The sequence below is a fragment of the Schistocerca cancellata genome, chromosome 3, assembly GCF_023864275.1.
Source record: "Schistocerca cancellata isolate TAMUIC-IGC-003103 chromosome 3, iqSchCanc2.1, whole genome shotgun sequence".
Classification (NCBI taxonomy): Eukaryota; Metazoa; Arthropoda; class Insecta; order Orthoptera; family Acrididae; genus Schistocerca; species Schistocerca cancellata.
The window spans coordinates 66,549,022-66,567,473 of record NC_064628.1 but is presented as its reverse complement, the minus strand read 5'-3'; the positions used below and the strand labels follow the sequence as shown (position 1 = coordinate 66,567,473).

Genomic DNA, 18,452 nt, shown 5'->3' with positions numbered 1-18,452 from the left:
GCCTCAGTGACCCGTATCCAGTTCACCCTTTCGTGCACCGGATCCAACGCTCTCTTCAGCAGCTGGTGGACGTCGGTTCTCCGATTAGCTTTATGTGGGTTCCTGGCCATGTCGGTCTCCCTGGGAACGAAGCTGCAGATGCCGCGGCCAAGGCTGCGGTCCTCCAGCCTCGGACAGCTTCTTGTTGTGTCCCTTCGTCAGATTGTAGCAGGGTCATTTGTCGGCGCATTTTATCGCTGTGGCATACCGATTGGGCTGCACTTACAGACAACAAGCTTCGGGCCTTGAAACATCTTTCTGTGGCTTGGACGTCCTCCTCCCGCCCTTCTCGGCGGGATGAGGTCGTTTTGGCCCGGTTACGAATTGGACACTGCCGGTTCAGCCATCGCCATCTGCTGACGGCTGCGCCAGCGACGTTCTGCCCATGTGGGCAATTGCTGACGGTCCGCCACATTTTAACATCCTGCCCGGATTTTAACATACTGCGTCTTGATCTTGGCCTGCCATGTAGTCTAGATGCCATTTTAGCGGATGACCCACGAGCAGCTGCTCGCGTTCTTCATTTTATCAACTTGACCAACCTCTCTAAGGACCTTTCATTACGCTGTTTTTTTTAATCCTATGCCTGTCAGTCTGTCTTTTATCGTGTTTTCCCTTTTAGTTGCTGTTTTAAACTTGTGCCTGACGGTGCATTCCTAACGTAGTCTGGGCGCTAATGACCACTGAAGTTGTGCGCCCTAAAACCACAAAAAAAAACCTTCGACTATCTTTGTGAAAGAAACGGCGACACTTTCTGCGCAACCCACCCATCGTTTTGCACGACAATGCCCGAGCGCATACAGCGCAAGCTGTGGTTGCTCTGTTCGGTCGATAGGACTGGGACGTGCTGTACCATCCACCATACTCCCCGGACTCATGTCCTTGCGACTTTGATTTGATTCCGAAGTTGAAGGAACCACTTCGTGGCATTCGCTTCAGAACGGTTCCAGAGATTCGACAGGCAGTAGACATCTCCATTCGCACCATCAACAGAAAAGGCTCTGCTAACGGTATACTACGCCTTCCACATCGCTGGCAAAGGGTTCTACACAACGCTGGTGACTACTTTGAAGGACAGTAACATGTGCAAACACGTAATTCTTTTGTATCGGTTGTGAATAAATAGTTGCCACTATTTAAGTTCCAACCGCAGTATTTCTTATTTATTTAAGGTAATTCGTGACCGTCTTTGCAACTACTAAAAATGGGTATTTATCTTACCATCCCTGTTTCGTTTTATTTATTTGAAACATAGTCAGTAGCGGAAGTTTGTCCGAGTTCCACTTACATCCGGAAGTGTCTTCATGCACATTTTCCTGCGTTTGGCAGTGGTGTTTTCGACCTACTTCTGCGTGCATAAGACACATCCAAATGCAAGCGAAAACCAGACAAAAATTACACTTTGAAGTTTTAAACTAATGAAATGAAACGTATATGCTGAAATAACAGCATTTTTAGTACTTACAAAGATGAGCCTGGAATACCTCAAATAATTGTGCAGCGAGTACGGACAATATAGCCACAGAAATGGAGTAATATTACATACGATATACACTCCTGGAAATGGAAAAAAGAACACGTTGACACCGGTGTGTCAGACCCACCATACTTGCTCCGGACACTGCGAGAGGGCTGTACAAGCAATGATCACACGCACGGCACAGCGGACACACCAGGAACCGCGGTGTTGGCCGTCGAATGGCGCTAGCTGCGCAGCATTTGTGCACCGCCACCGTCAGAGTCAGCCAGTTTGCCGTGGCATACGGAGCTCCATCGCAGTCTTTAACACTGGTAGCATGCCGCGACAGCGTGGACGTGAACCGTATGTGTAGTTGACGGACTTTGAGCGAGGGCGTATAGTGGGCATGCGGGAGGCCGGGTGGACGTACCGCCGAATTGCTCAACACGTGGGGCGTGAGGTCTCCACAGTACATCGATGTTGTCGCCAGTGGTCGGCGGAAGGTGCACTGCCCGTCGACCTGGGACCGGACCGCAGCGACGCACGGATGCACGCCAAGACCGTAGGATCCTACGCAGTGCCGTAGGGGACCGCACCGCCACTTCCCAGCAAATTAGGGACACTGTTGCTCCTGGGGTATCGGCGAGGACCATTCGCAACCGTCTCCATGAAGCTGGGCTACGGTCCCGCACACCGTTAGGCCGTCTTCCGCTCACGCCCCAACATCGTGCAGCCCGCCTCCAGTGGTGTCGCGACAGGCGTGAATGGAGGGGCGAATGGAGACGTGTCGTCTTCAGCGATGAGAGTCGCTTCTGCCTCGGTGCCAATGATGGTCGTATGCGTGTTTGGCGCCGTGCAGGTGAGCGCCACAATCAGGACTGCATACGACCGAGGCACACAGGGCCAACACCCGGCATCATGGTGTGGGGAGCGATCTCCTACACTGGCCGTACACCACTGGTGATCGTCGAGGGGACACTGAATAGTGCACGGTACATCCAAACCGTCATCGAACCCATCGTTCTACCATTCCTAGACCGGCAAGGGAACTTGCTGTTCCAACAGGACAATGCACGTCCGCATGTATCCCGTGCCACCCAACGTGCTCTAGAAGGTGTAAGTCAGCTACCCTGGCCAGCAAGATCTCCGGATCTGTCCCCCATTGAGCATGTTTGGGACTGGATGAAGCGTCGTCTCACGCGGTCTGCACGTCCAGCACGAACGCTGGTCCAACTGAGGCGCCAGGTGGAAATGGCATGGCAAGCCGTTCCACAGGACTACATCCAGCATCTCTACGATCGTCTCCATGGGAGAATAGCAGCCTGCATTGCTGCGAAAGGTGGATATACACTGTACTAGTGCCGACATTGTGCATGCTCTGTTGCCTGTGTCTATGTGCCTGTGGTTCTGTCAGTGTGATCATGTGATGTATCTGACCCCAGGAATGTGTCAATAAAGTTTCCCCTTCCTGGGACAATGAATTCACGGTGTTCTTATTTCAATTTCCAGGAGTGTATTTCATTAACGAATAAATATGCTGAGAAGCAGTGGTTTAGACGTCCGTTTCCTTGAACATGCTTCTGCAAGATTTTCTTGTATTTACTTTACAGATAATTCTTATAACATATTTTTCACCCAGGAAACAAGACCTTGGTTTGAAGAGTCACTCCAAAATGTGATATCGTACTACGGCATTATAAAACGAAAGTAAGCAGAGTGAAGCAGGGTCATTATTTCTATATCGACCGTGTCTCATAACAGTCGCACTGGAAACTAAGATTTGCGTAAACGTTTCAGCATTGCCTGAATTTTGGTACTATTAAGTTTTATCCCAAGAATTTAGCACCATCGATCTTTGCTGCCTGCATGTACTCATACAAATGTTGGTTTGGTACCTCTCGTAGCTACTAAACTGCACATTAATTTTTTTTAACTGAATACCACTGGAATGTTTAGAAATCATTCAGTAATATAAACGACAATTTCTTTCTAAACTAAATATGATTTGGTGTCTATCACAATGTTCTTACTAATTGCAAAGAAAAATAATTTCGGACATGATGTTACTGATGAAAGATCATTTATATGCAGCAGAAAGTCCAGCCAGATACATCAGTGGAGTTCAGATATATTCACGGTGCTGTCTTAAAGTGTTCTCTCCCTCTTGCGGCCCAGTATATCGAAAATAGCTCTGGACCTGTTGAAGATTCATGATCGCAGCCGACGTCACCCTTGGGTAAGAACTGAAATTTGACCCGCACCATGAGCCCCTGTTACGTGATGCGCAGATAAGCTGTGAAAGTCAAAGTGGGTGGCCAGCGGCATTGAATGCAGGTAACTTCGGATTAGACAGTTTGTCACTGACACACCACAAGGCGCTGTCTCCTGACATTTCGTGGCTGGTCAGCAGACCCGACACAGGGCCTTTCCTGCCCCACTGTTTTCCACTAAGAAGGAATCTTGTAAGAATCGTGACGGATGGCTAATTTCGGAATATCACTTCAACTGTTTCGAGATGGGCATTAGGACGAGTTGCCAATGTGTAGCCCCTCTAAAAATATGTGTTCAGTGATGAACTCGATGGGGACAATAATGTGATAGTGAGAATTTACGTAATATAATTATTTAATTTCAAGAAGGATGAAGGACAGACATTCCCTGATGTAAATGCTCTGAAAAGAAATAAGAAAATAATGTCAGATACTCTTGGATGAAAACAAACGTCAGGAAATGCTGACCCTTAAAGTGTAGTAGTAGAGGAACGATCGGCAGTTAAATTAAATTGCGACTTGCTGTTTTGCTAGTTGTCATTATCAGTTCCAGTCAGTGTGATGTAAAGGCTACGCATAAATTCAGGTAGCGACTGATGTGAAAAATTAGTAAGGAAAGGAAGAAAACGCATACTTACCCCGATAAACATCCACGTGGGTTCGCTCTTATTCCGGAAGCGTTTCAGACACTCGATGCCGTCCGCCTTAGCCTGTAAGAAAACAAATACGCATAAAAATGTCTTATCTCCTGTGTCGACTGAGAACGCAACCTGCGAACGGTATTCCCTGAATACGTTATTCAATAATAAACCCTAGATACGCTAGCACTCCACTGTAGTAAAACTTACCTAGTTTGAGTTTCAGACGTCCTCAAATTGCAATCGTATTTTTGTTATTATCAAAAACGTATGTTTGAAAACATCGGTGCCAACATCAGTGCCAAAGTCAGTCCCAACAGATGCTCCATTAAAAAAGAGAAGGCTTTTTCCAGTATTTCTTTTCCACATACACCCTACTCTGCAGGTTGTGTTCGTCTGCACCATTCGGAAAGTGGAGTCCAGGAGACAGAGATCCGTGCACAGATGGGCTAATGGTGTTCCTTATCAGGCTCAAGCGGCTGGTGTGGTCTTCTCTTTCTATACGTTCTGCTCGCAACACTCTAGGACAAGTCCCGGTATCCTGCCTGCCGGGTCCGTTCAGGGTCTCCGGAACTGCAGCTCCATGGCGTTCCGTGAGAGACCCTCGTTGCAGCCAGTCAGAAGCATCACAATGGTGAGCACAGAAGACATCCTGCAGCGTCTCTTGGTGTCGGTGGGTTCTTCTACTGTTACGCAGGCACCTTTGGTGCTTCATCTTCTACTTCATCTTCCTAAAGTGTTCTGGCTGCTGTGAGCAGCTCTTACGAGGCGGCTGCCTGGGTTCTACTATGGTTGCTCCAAACCTTCTCTCCTCTCGGTGACTGCTTCAAATCTCCTTCCCTCCCCGTAAATTTCCAATTCCTTCAAAGGAACCTTACTTGCTATTTCGTTAAATTTGAACCACAAACGTTCTTCTCTAAATATTATAAAACTGTCTTATTCGGGAAGAAATTTCTTTCGTCATCGGTCTCTTCTGAACGTCTATTTCACTTCCTGAGCACATGACCCGGCGTTCAATCCCAGCCACGTTCACATTAAATGCTAATTCTTTGTTAGGTTGAATTCAGATAGCTCGGGTGTGCTTCTTGTTCAGCTGCATCTACACTCCTGGAAATGGAAAAAAGAACACATTCACACCGGTGTGTCAGACCCACCATACTTGCTCCGGACACTGCGAGAGGGCTGTACAAGCAATGATCACACGCACGGCACAGCGGACACACCAGGAACCGCGGTGTTGGCCGTCGAATGGCGCTAGCTGCGCAGCATTTGTGCACCGCCGCCGTCAGTGTCAGCCAGTTTGCCGTGGCATACGGAGCTCCATCGCAGTCTTTAACACTGGTAGCATGCCGCGACAGCGTGGGCGTGAACCGTATGTGCAGTTGACGGACTTGGAGCGAGGGCGTATAGTGGGCATGCGGGAGGCCGGGTGGACGTACCGCCGAATTGCTCAACACGTGGGGCGTGAGGTCTCCACAGTACATCGATGTTGTCGCCAGTGGTCGGCGTAAGGTGCACGTGCCCGTCGACCTGGGACCGGACCGCAGCGACGCACGGATGCACGCCAAGACCGTAGGATCCTACTCAGTGCCGTAGGGGACCGCACCGCCACTTCCCAGCAAATTAGGGACACTGTTGCTCCTGGGGTATCGGCGACGACCATTCGCAACCGTCTCCATGAAGCTGGGCTACGGTCCCGCACACCGTTAGGCCGTCTTCCGCTCACGCCCCAACATCGTGCAGCCCGCCTCCAGTGGTGTCGCGACAGGCGTGAATGGAGGGACGAATGGAGACGTGTCGTCTTCAGCGATGAGAGTCGCTTCTGCCTTGGTGCCAATGATGGTCGTATGCGTGTTTGGCGCCGTGCAGGTGAGCGCCACAATCAGGACTGCATACGACCGAGGCACACAGGGCCAACACCCGGCATCATGGTGTGGGGAGCGATCTCCTACACTGGCCGTACACCACTGGTGATCGTCGAGGGGACACTGAATAGTGCACGGTACATCCAAACCGTCATCGAACCCATCGTTCTACCATTCCTAGACCGGCAAGGGAACTTGCTGTTCCAACAGGACAATGCACGTCCGCATGTATCCCGTGCCACCCAACGTGCTCTAGAAGGTGTAAGTCAACTACCCTGGCCAGCAAGATCTCCGGATCTGTCCCCCACTGAGCATGTTTGGGACTGGATGAAGCGTCGTCTCACGCGGTCTGCACGTCCAGCACGAACGCTGGTCCAACTGAGGCGCCAGGTGGAAATGGCATGGCAAGCCGTTCCACAGGACTACATCCAGCATCTCTACGAACGTCTCCATGGGAGAATAGCAGCCTGCATTGCTGCGAAAGGTGGATATACACTGTACTAGTGCCGACATTGTGCATGCTCTGTTGCCTGTGTCTATGTGGCTGTGGTTCTGTCAGTGTGATCATGTGATGTATCTGACCCCAGGAATGTGTCAATAAAGTTTCCCCTTCCTGGGACAATGAATTCACGGTGTTCTTATTTCAATTTCCAGGAGTGTATCATTTATTAGGGCGTCGTACAGTTCCATTCGCGTATGAAACGCGGAAAGAATGATTGCTTAAGTGCCCCTGTGTGGCTTGTGATTAATCTTGTCCTCGCGGTCGGTACGCGAACAATACGTTTGAGCTTGAAGAATTGTTATAGATTCCTCACTTTATACTGTTTCTTCAATCTTTGGATTTAGGCTTTCTCGATAGTTGGCGATCAACATCAAGCGTCTGCCAGTGCGGATTTTTCAACATCTTCAATAGGTTCTTTCATTCGTCGAACAAACTTGTGACCATTCCTCCGCCCTTCTTCGTACACGTTAAATATCCCCTGATAGTCCTATTTGCTAGGGACCCCAAACACTTGAGCAGTATTGTGGAACTGTATTGTGTAAGTAGTCTACTATGTAAATTACGTTTTTCTCAGTATCCCACCAATGATTCGAAATCTGCCACCTCTTATACATATGACAGGATCTATTTGATTATTCCATTTCATATACCTACAAATCGGTACATCGAGGTATTTGTATTAGTTGACCAATTCCAACTGTGACTCACTGATACTACAATACACTACTGGCCATTAAAATACCTACACCACGAAGATGACGTGCTACAGACGCGAAATTTAACTGACAGGAAGAAGATGCTGTGATATGCAAATGATTAGCTTTTCAGTACATTCATACAAGGTTGGCGCAGGTGGCGACACCTACTACGTGCTGACATGAGGAAACTTTCCAATCGATTTTTCATACACAAACAGCAGTTGACCGATGTTGCCTGGTGAAACGTTGTTGTTATGCCTCGTGTACGGAGGAGGAATGCGTACGATCACGTTTCCGACTTTGATAAAGGTCGGATTGTAGCCTATCGCAATTCCGGTTTATCATATGGCGACATTGCTGCTCGCGTTGGTCGAGATCCAATGACTGTTAGCAGAATATGGAATCGGTGGGTTCAGGAGGGTAATACGGAACGCCGTGCTGGATCCCAATGGCCTCGTATCATTATCAGTCGAGATGACAGGCATCTTATGAGCATGGCTGTAACGGATCGTGCAGCCACGTCTCGATCCCTGAGTCAACAGATGGGAACGTTTGCAAGACAACAACCATCTGCATGAACAGTTCGACGACGTTTGCTGCAGCACGGACTATCAGCTCGGAGACCATGGCTGCGGTTACCCTTGACGCTGCATCACAGACAGGAGCGCATGCGATGGTGAACTCAACGACGAACCTGGTGCACCCATGGCGAAAACTCATTTTTTCGGATGAATCCAGGTTCTGTTTACATCATCATGATGGTCGCATCCGTGTTTGGCGACATCGCGGTGAACGCACATTGGAAGCGTGTATTCGTCATCGCCATACTGGAGCATCACCCGGTGTGATGGTATTGGGTGCCATTGGTTACTCGTCTCGGTCACCTCTTGTTCGCATTGACGGCACTTTGAACAGTGGACGTTACATTTCAGATGTGTTACGACCTGTGGCTCTATCTTTCATTCGATCCCTGCAAAACCCTACATTTCAGCAGGATAATGCACGACCGCATGTTGCAGGTCCTGTACGGATACAGAAAATCTTCGACTGCTGCCCTGGCCAGCACATTCTCCAGATCTCTCACCAATTGAAAACGTCTGGTCAGTGGTGGCCAAGCAACTGGCTCGTCATAATACGCCAGTCACTACTCTTGATGAACTGTGGTATCGTGTTGAAGCTGCACGGGCAGCTGTACCTGTACACGCCATCCAAGCTCTGTTTGACTCAATGCCCAGGCGTATCAAGGCCGTTATTACGACCAGAGGTGGTTATTCCGGGTACTGATTTCTCAAGATCTATGCACCCAAATTGCGTGAAAATGTAATGACATGTCAGTTCCGGTATAATATATTTGTCCGATGAATACCCGTTAATCATCTGCATTTGTTCTTGGTATAGCAATTTTAATGGCCAGTAGTGTAATTTTCTCGTTTCGTGGCGTGCTCAGTTTTACATTTCTGAATATTTAAATCAAGTTTTCAATCTTTTCACCTGTCTGAAATATGTTTAAGATCTGTTTGAATATTTATTCAGAGAGCACTTTATTATAGGTAACTGTATCACCTCCATAAAAATTAGAGGTTATTGTTAATGTTATCTTCCAAATCACACATATATAACATGAAAAACAAGTGTCCTATCACACTTCCATAGGGCGTGCGTGAAGTTACTTCTACATCGGTCGATGACCCTACATCGAAAATGACATGCTGCCTCCTCCGTACCGAGAAATCCTCAGCCTATTGACAAATTTCGTTTGATGCCCTGTGTGATCATACTTCCGTTAATAAGTGTAGATGTTATACTCCTTTTCAGAAGTCGAGAAATACTACAGCTACCTGATTGTTTTGATCTTTGGCTTTCAGGACTTCAAGGGATAAAAGCGTGAGTTGGGATTCTGGTGAGCGTGTTTTCGGAATACATGCTGGTTGGCATGGAGGCAGTCATTCTCTTCGAGATACCTCTTCACGTTTTGCTTCAGCGGTTGCCGCCTGTGAGCCGAGGCGCAAGCTGCGTCACCTGCGATAGCCGCCAGAATAGCTTCGCAATACGTTCTGATTCTTTGTAACTGAATTCCAAAAACTTCTGTCCTATATTTGCTTCTTCACCATATATATATATATATATATATATATATATATATATATATATATATATATGAGTGTGTGTGTGTGTGTGTAATCACACCTCCATAATTATCAAGAGGGACACTTACTTGTCAATCACGTCGCGATTACGGGCAGCATGGAGTTCACGCCTGAGCCTCAGGACGTGCGCTAGCAGCGCATGTCGGGTAAAGCGTCAACTTCGCGTCTCAATATCTCGGGATGTAATGGGAATATTGCGATGCAATCAACGCCATTGTGTATGTGCTTTGTCATGCTATGGATTGCTGAAGAAAAAATATAGGAGGTCCATTTAAAAAAACGTAAGTTTGTGTTAAAAAACACATATGCTTTCGTTTTAGAATGTTTCCAAATATGTACATTCATGGGCCCCAGCCCTACATTGATATCGGTGAAAGTCGTTTTCCAATACCTGTTATTGTTCCAGAGATATTTTGGGTGGACAAGATAGCTGGGACACCCTGTATATATATATAGACGTCTTTGATGTAGAAGGAGACATTTTGCCTCTCGTCTAACAGCAACCCCAGATATCTAGCGGTCTCTTGTTTTTATCGATGTTCTTCATGTATTTGTATTGTATAATTTCTATTTCTTGAGAGGTAAGCACTACGCAAGCTGTATTTTCTGCCGGCGTCTGGACTTAATTTTACGTACACCATTCTTGCAGCACTTGTAGAAACTGTTAGCAACTGTCTTCTAGTTTGCATCTTGAATCTCCTGTCACCATCAGCTAGATTTCTACCTATGCGACGAGTGGTCACATTTCTCTCCCTTCCCTGAAGATGGTTGTCGTCCGTAGAAACTGATCTGTTCCGTCTCTTCAATCATGGACCATGTAGTGTTGTCTGGCCTGAGGGTACGATGTCTTCCAGGTGTTACTCAGTTTAAGAAAATTTTACATGTACAGGAGTACTCAACAAGCCATCTGACAGTGTGTGGCGGATGGTACTTCTGTTACTACTAACTGATCCAACCTTTCTGTTCCATTCCCGAATGATGCGTTGGAAGAATGATTGTCGGTAAACCGATGTATTAGCTCTAATTTCCCTAATCTCATCGTTGTAGTCATGTCGCAAGACATGTGTTGGAGGAAGTAATATGTTGTCGACTCAAACCACTCCGTGATGCGCCCCCCCCCCCCCCCCCCCCCCCCCTCTGTAGCGTCTGCCACTGGAGCCTATGGAGAGTATCTCTGTAACGCTCTCGCGCTGACTAAACGATCCCGTGATGAATCGTACTTCTTCTCTTCACTTCTTCTCATCTATTAGCCGTCCCTGATAAGGGCGCCAGAGTGGTGAAGAATTGGTCGAACACGTGTTTCGTAAGTCACTTCTTTCGTGCTTCAGTTACATTACTCTAACATCCTTACTATGGTTCTAAGCCTGGCATCTTCTCTTCCTTCTATCTATTTTATGTGGCCACTCCACCTAAGGTCGCTGTGAATGTTTACTCCTAGATATTTTATGGTAGATGCTGTTTCCAGCAATTTGTACAGTGGCGGATTTTTTTCTCCTATGTATGCGCAATATCTCACATTTACGTTCAAATTGAACTACCACTTGTAATGTCCCCACAGAAAATACCCTCTAACACGCACCAATTAATCATTTTCAATCAAACCATCCACATTCATTCACTTTGGAAAAGTTATCTGATCTGATTTTCTCGTAATATATGCGGCGACAGCTCGACGACGCCAAAGTATTTTCTAGTGCGTTTATTCTTTGAAATAACAGAGATGCATATATGCATTTTCCGTGGTTGTTAGAGTGGTAACGAGGACAGCTTCTGGAGTATCTGTTGAGGGATTGACGTGTTTCTGAGAGATACATATTCTGCTTTTCTTCTCGCTAAAGCGAGCCAATTAACATTTGTGCTGCTAGCGGTTTGTTTGAGGAGAAAGAGACTGTAAAAGGAAAATAATTAAGGCGTGGACTCACCGAAGATCTGGATATGTAATGGAGATGGGTTTAATACACAATTTCCTCCATAAGTAAGGTTTGTGACTTTTTTGTTCTGGAGTGAATGAACGAATGAGTTTTTTTTCTGTAACGGCCAGAGTAACGGCCCTATCACACATCCATGGGGTACTCCGGAGACTACCTTAGTACCTTTAGCTCTGTCGATTTTGTTCCATTAAGAGGGAATCTTGAGTTCTATTTGCAGAGAAGTCCTGAATCCAGTAACACAAATGGCAGTGCGGGACGGCTTGTTCGCTCGATCACACCAGTAACCAGGTTATGGTTCTCTGCTTTAGAGCGTGAAATTTACTGTGGAAACACCCCCCTAGATCGTGGCTAAGCCAGTTCTTTGCAATTTCAAGAAGTGCTAGTCCTGTAAGACTTGCAGGAGAGATTCTGTGACGTCTGAAAAGTAGAGGAGAGGCATAGGTGGAAGCGAAGCTGCGATGTTGGGTCGTGGGTCGTGCTTGGATAGCTCAGTCGGTAAGGGGACTGCCCTTGAATGGTACGATTCTGAATTCGCGTTGGGAAAATGGTTCAAATGGCTCTAAGCACTATGGGACTTAACATCTGAGATCATCAGTCCCCTAGACTTAGAACTACTTAAACCTAACTAACCTAAGGACACCACACACATCAATGCCCGAGGCACGATTCGAACCTGCGACCGTAGCAGCAGCGCGGTTCCAGACTGAAGCGCCTCTAACCGCTCGACCACAGCGGCCGGCCGCGTTGGGAAAGACTCGATCCAGGTCACGTGCTAGTTTTCTGGGCCAACTGAAACAGAATTCAGTTCGTTGGTTGGCTTCTAAAGCTAAATAAAAAATCCCTGGACGGTGTATGATGTCTTTCACTTCACCATTTCCTCAGTGTGAGAGAGTAGATCCTCACCACAGAACGTGTAATATATTGAGCCCATTGTGTTTTATTGCAGACGAGATTCATGCCATAAGCTACGAATCACGAACTGATTCTTTTAATGCGTTCAGTACTTGATATAAATCTGAAGCAATCGTGATAATATCATTGTAAAGGCCATACAGCCTTTTTACCTGACACAGACACAGTGATTGCAGTTTTTTAAGGTAAATGTCGGAATCTCGAAGAATGGCTCAGGCTCGGGCTCTTCATAGTCATTTCTGGGATAAGGCCGGTGTCCGGTACTACCACACAGATAATGTACACAGACGCCTTTATCCACAGGGCTGTTACCTTACCTGCAAGACCCCCACTGTTTGGCAAGCTTCTCATTGCGAAGAGTGTCAAATCGTGAGTGCGGCCAACAGCGATGTCCGTCAGCGCTATTGATCATTGTATGTCAGGTCGACTGCATCAAATTTTTATCGATTACTGGGCTGGGGTTCCGTGCATTTTGAATTTTTCACTGTCTGCAACCATGAGAGAATCACATTTGCAGTATGGAAGACAGTCTTTCACTATCTGATACTGAGGTCTCCACTCAAGCCTGATTATTTCAGCGACCTCGTCGTCCCTTGATGAATAATACGTAAGCGCCTGGGGTTTGCGTCCAGGTGTGTTGTCTGATTTGATGTCCTTCTGGTCCCTGCATTCCCTGCTCCTATCATCTATTTCTTTTTTCTTCATTTTGTCCACGTAAGAAGTGCGCTTAAACTTGGTAGTTGGTTTGATGGTGTCTACTTTCTGATTTCCCATAGCATCTTCATGAATTTACTCTGACTAGTTCTTGCTAGTCTTCTTTCCAAGCTTTTCCGCGAATCTGTGCTTCGTTATTAGTGTTCAAAGGTCAAACGATTAACTATATTTCCTGCTGTCATCTTCACACATTGTAGGCCTTTCGTAGTTTCTGATTTTGACCTTCTTAGAATTCATAATGTTGAGTAGTCCTTTGGTGAGCCTATTATTGCCCGTTTTGTAAATAAAACCATAGAATTTCAAGTGTCTCTTGCGCACGGTGTTAATGAAATAGCTCGTATCTATTTGTGTGTAGAGATCAATTTTCTCCTCTTTGTCCAAATTCAGTTTTCTTGTATGGAATCATATATTTTTTCCGCTTTTGTTTTATTCGAATATGGCATTTTCAGACTTCCCTCCAACAGGTACGGTCTCTGATCCAGATTCCAGTAAAAGAAATGTTTTGTAATTTTCCAATTTCGCGTTGCGCGATATTACTTTTTTGCTACAGAGGTTTCAAGTAATTTTCAATGCCTTTTGAAGTTCACGACTATTTCTAGGTTTGCGCTAGCCTCCAATCCTTACGGTATTATGATCCTCCAGGGCATTTAAAGGAACAAGACATTCTATACAAAAACTAAACAAGACAACAAGACAATGAGTGTCAAATGCAACCCTCCAGACGTCTTATGAAAACCCCATTACATGGAAAATGAACATCAAAACAGCTGTAATATATTTGCTATTATTTATTTTTGTTTTTACCATTATTTTCAATTTAAATTTTCATAGTAAAACATTATACGAGGCTCATTTTTAAAGTAAGTACCGTTTTCAAATATGACATTGGAACTTTGTGATCGCCGTACTGTTGATTCTCCCAAAGTATCTTCAATTGTTGCCAATAAACAAATGCCATTAAGGTAGCTTCCGCTTGCACAAACTTTTATTCGTGCGTGTTTAAATGGCACAGCCGACTGAAAACGCCGCCAGTTGTGAAATCCGCGCTATTATCCGTTTCTTAAATGCAAGTGAGGTGAAAGCGGCTGAGATTCGCTGGCAGATTAATGAGATTTATGCAGAAAGCACTATGAACGCTAGAATGGATAGAAAATATTTGAGAGCATTTCAGGATGGACGCACAAATGTGGACGATGAGAAATGAAGTTGACGACCGTCCATCGTAACTGATGACTGGTGCAGAAATTCGATAAAAAATTCGGCAAGACTGACGCTACACGATTTCATCGTTATGTCTGTCTCCCCACGTTTCAAGAAGTGTCCCGTATGAAACTGTAACAGGAGCCTTAAAGTGTCGGGAGCTGTGCGCACGCTTGTTTCAAAAAATGCTGGCTGAAATGCATAAAACTAATCGTTGATCCAGTGCGATGACTTTTCCCCAGAGGTATTACACTGAGGTGACAAAAGTAATGGGATGCCCCTTAACATCGTATCGGACCTCCTTTCGCTGTGCGCAGTGTAGCAACTCGGCGTCGCATGGACTCAACAGGTCTTTGGAAGTCCCTTGTAGAAATATTGAGCTATGCTGCCTCTATGGCGGTCCATAATTGCTACGGTGTTGCCAGGGCAGCATTGTGTGCGGGAACTGACCTCTCGACTATGTCCCATAAATGCTCGATTGGCGATCTGGGTGGCCAAATCATTCGCTCGAATTGTCCAGAAAGTTCTTCAAACCAACTGCGATTAATTGTGCCCCAGTGACATGACGCATTGATCGTTAAAAATTACATCGTTGTTTGGTTCAAATGGTTCAAATAGCTCAGAGCACTATGGGACTTAACATCTGAGGTCATTGGACCCCTAGGACTTAGAACTACTTAAACCTAACTAACCTAAGGACATCACACACATCCATGCCCGACAGAGCATTCGAACCTGCGACCATAGCGGTCGCGTGGTTCCAGACTGAAGCGCCTAGAACCGCTCAGCCACTAGTTGTTTGGGAACAATTGGTTTACAATTAGCCGAACACAACCATTACCAGTCAATTATCAGTTCAGTTGGACCAGAGGATCCAGATCATTACATGTACCAGATCATTACACGTACACACAGCCCACACCATTATGGAGCCCCCACCAGCTTGCACAGTGCTTTGTTGACAACTTGGTGCATGGCTTCGTGTGGTCTGCGTCACACTCGGACCCTACCATCAGTTCTTACCAACTGAAATCGAGTCTCATCTGACCAGGCCATGGTTTTCCAGTCGTCTAGGATCCAACCGATATGGTTAAGAGCCCAGGAGAGGCGCTGCAAACGATGTTCGTGCTGTTAGAAAAGGCACTTGCGTCGGTTGTCTGTCACCAAAGCCCATTAATACCAAATTTCTCCGCATTGTCCGAACGGACACATTCGTCTTACTCCCACATTGATTTCTGCGGTTATGTCACGCGGTGTTGCTGGTCTGTTAGCACTGACAACTCTACGCAAACGACGCTATTCTCGATCGTGAAGGAAAGCCGTCCGTCACCACATTGTCCGTAGTGAGAAGTGTTGCCTGAAATTTGGTATTCTCGACACACTCTTGACACTGTGGATCTCGGATATTGAATTCCCTAACGATTTCCGAAATGGAATGTCCCATGTGCCAGTTCCGCGTTCAAACTCTGTTAATTCCTGTCGTGAGCCCATAATCACGTCGAAAACCTTTTCACATGAATCACCTAAGCACAAATGACAGCCGGCCGCGGTGGTCTAGCGGTTCTGGCGCTGCAGTCCGGAACCGCGGGACTGCTACGGTCGCAGGTGCGAATCCTGCCTCGGGCATGGGTGTGTGTGATGTCCTTAGGTTAGTTAGGTTTAAGTAGTTCTAAGTTCTAGGGGACTTATGACCTAAGATGTTGAGTCCCATAGTGCTCAGAGCCATTTGAACCATTTACAAATGACAGATCCGCCAATGCGCTGCCCTTTTATATTTTGTTTACGCGATACTCCCGCGATCTTTATATATGCATATAGCTATCCCAAGACTTTTGATCTCTGTGTATATCGAAGGGAATAATATTTAAACAGAATTGTCACCAGTGGTGAAACATGGCTTGCACGAAATCAAAACTACATTTTTGGAATGGAGGCAATCAACATCAGCCAGGAAACTGAAGTTCCAAGGATAAAGTTCAACCCAGAAACACAGTGCGTTTTTCTGCCGCAAGTAGCAGTTAGCGCAAACATGTATTGTGAAATCTTAAAGAAACTGTGCCATGTAATCCTTCCGCTGAGCGGCAATGCGCGTCCACATATGGTTCATTCGCACTTGAGTTAGCATCGCGTGGTTGGGAACAAGGTCATCACCCTCCGTGCAGCCCTAGCTAGTGGCCCTAGTGTCTGTCACTTGTTTCTGCACCTCACTTGTCAGTGCCATCAGGAAGATGACGTCGTCAAAACGTCAGTACAATATTGGTTAAAAAAAATCAGGCGGCAGATTTATATGAAGATGGATTTCGGAAGCTGGTCATACGCTATGATGAGTGCCTTAATACAGGTGGAAATTATGTTGATGATGATGATTGGTTTGTGGGGCGCTCAACTGCGCGGTCAACAGTGCCCGTACAAAGTCCCAATTTTTTCATGTTTCACAGACCTATCTAGCCACTGTCACGGATGATAAAATGATGAGGACAACACAGACACTCAGACCCCAACCGGTCGTGAACCGAACCCGTGACCCCGAGATCCAGAGGTAGTCACTAGACCACGAGCTGCGGACTGGAACTTATGTTGAAAAGTAGATTAAGGTTGAGGCTTACATATAAAAATAAAGTTGTTGTAATACTGCGTTTGTTTTTTATTTTATTTTAATATCGTACTTACTTTAAAAACGCGCCTTGTGTTATTCAGATTTTATTATATATATATATATATATATATATATATATATATATATATATATATATATATATACAGGGTGAGTCACCTAACATTACCGCTGGATGTATTTCGTAAACCACATCAAATACTGACGCATCGATTCCACAGACCGAACGTGAGGAGAGGGGCTAGTGTAATTCGTTAATACAAACCATAAAAAAAGGCACGGAACTATGTTTTTTAACACAAACCTACGTTTTTTTTTAAATGGAACCCCGTTAGTTTTGTTAGCACATCTGAACATATAAACAAATATGTAATCAGTGCCGTTTGTTGCATTGTAAAATGTTAATTACATCCGGAGATATTGTAACCTAAAGTTGACGCTCGAGTACCAGTCCTCCGCTGTTCGATCGTGTGTATCGGAGAGCACCGAATTACGTAGGGATCCAAAGGGAACGGTGATGGACCTTAGGTACAGAAGAGACTGAAATAGCACATTACGTCCACATGCTAACACCTTTTTATTGGTCTTTTTCACTGACGCACATGTACATTACCATGAGGGGCGAGGTACACGTACACACGTGGTTTCCGTTTTCAATTACGGAGTGGAATAGAGTGTGTCCCGACATGTCAGGCCAATAGATGTTCAATGTGGTGGCCATCATTTGCTGCACACAATTGCAATCTCTGGCGTAATGAATGTCGTATACGCCGCAGTACATCTGGTGTAATGTCGCCGCAGGCTGCCACAATACGTTGTTTCATATCCTCCGGGGTTGTAGGCACATCACGGTACACATTCTCCTTTAACGTACCCCACAGAAAGAAGTCCAGAGGTGTAAGATCAGGAGAACGGGCTGGCCAATTTATGCGTCCTCCACGTCATGGTAATGTACATGTGCGTCAGTGAAAAAGACCATTGAAAAGGTGTTAGCATGTGGACGTAATGTGCTGTTCCAGTCTCTTCTGTACCTAAGGTCCATCACCGTTCCCTTTGGATCCCTACGTAATTCGGTGCTCTCCGATACACACGATCGAACAGCTGAGGAGTGGTACTCAAGCGTCAACTTTAGGTTACAATATCTCCGGATGTAATTAACATTTTACAATGCAACAAACGGCACTGATTACGTATTTGTTTATATGTTCAGATGTGCTAACAAAACTTGCATTTTTTATGGTTTGTATTAAACAATTACACTAGCCCCTCTCCTCACGTTCGGTCTGTGGAATCGGTTCGTCAGTATTTGATGTGGTTTACGAAATATATCCAGCGGTAACGTTAGGTGGCTCACCCTGTATATTGTAAGGTCTGGTTAAGGCTTCTCCAAAGATCTGGTCTCATTGACACAGAGGCCCACTTAGAACAGAACAACAGAGATACAGTGCATCAGGCGTAACTGA

The 18,452-nt window shown here is 45.9% G+C and overlaps 1 protein-coding gene across 1 annotated transcript in view; it reads right to left on the bottom strand.

Annotated features, from left to right (window-relative positions):
- Window positions 1–18,452, bottom strand: part of LOC126176099 (thioredoxin domain-containing protein 3 homolog) — a gene marked incomplete at its 3' end in the record, with an annotated part of 221,543 nt that overhangs the window by 143,921 nt on the left and 59,170 nt on the right. Inside the window, exon 4 of the mRNA XM_049923236.1 lies at window positions 4,407–4,478. Within this exon, the coding sequence (XP_049779193.1) occupies window positions 4,407–4,478 (72 nt within the window). The remainder of the gene's footprint in view (window positions 1–4,406; window positions 4,479–18,452) is intronic.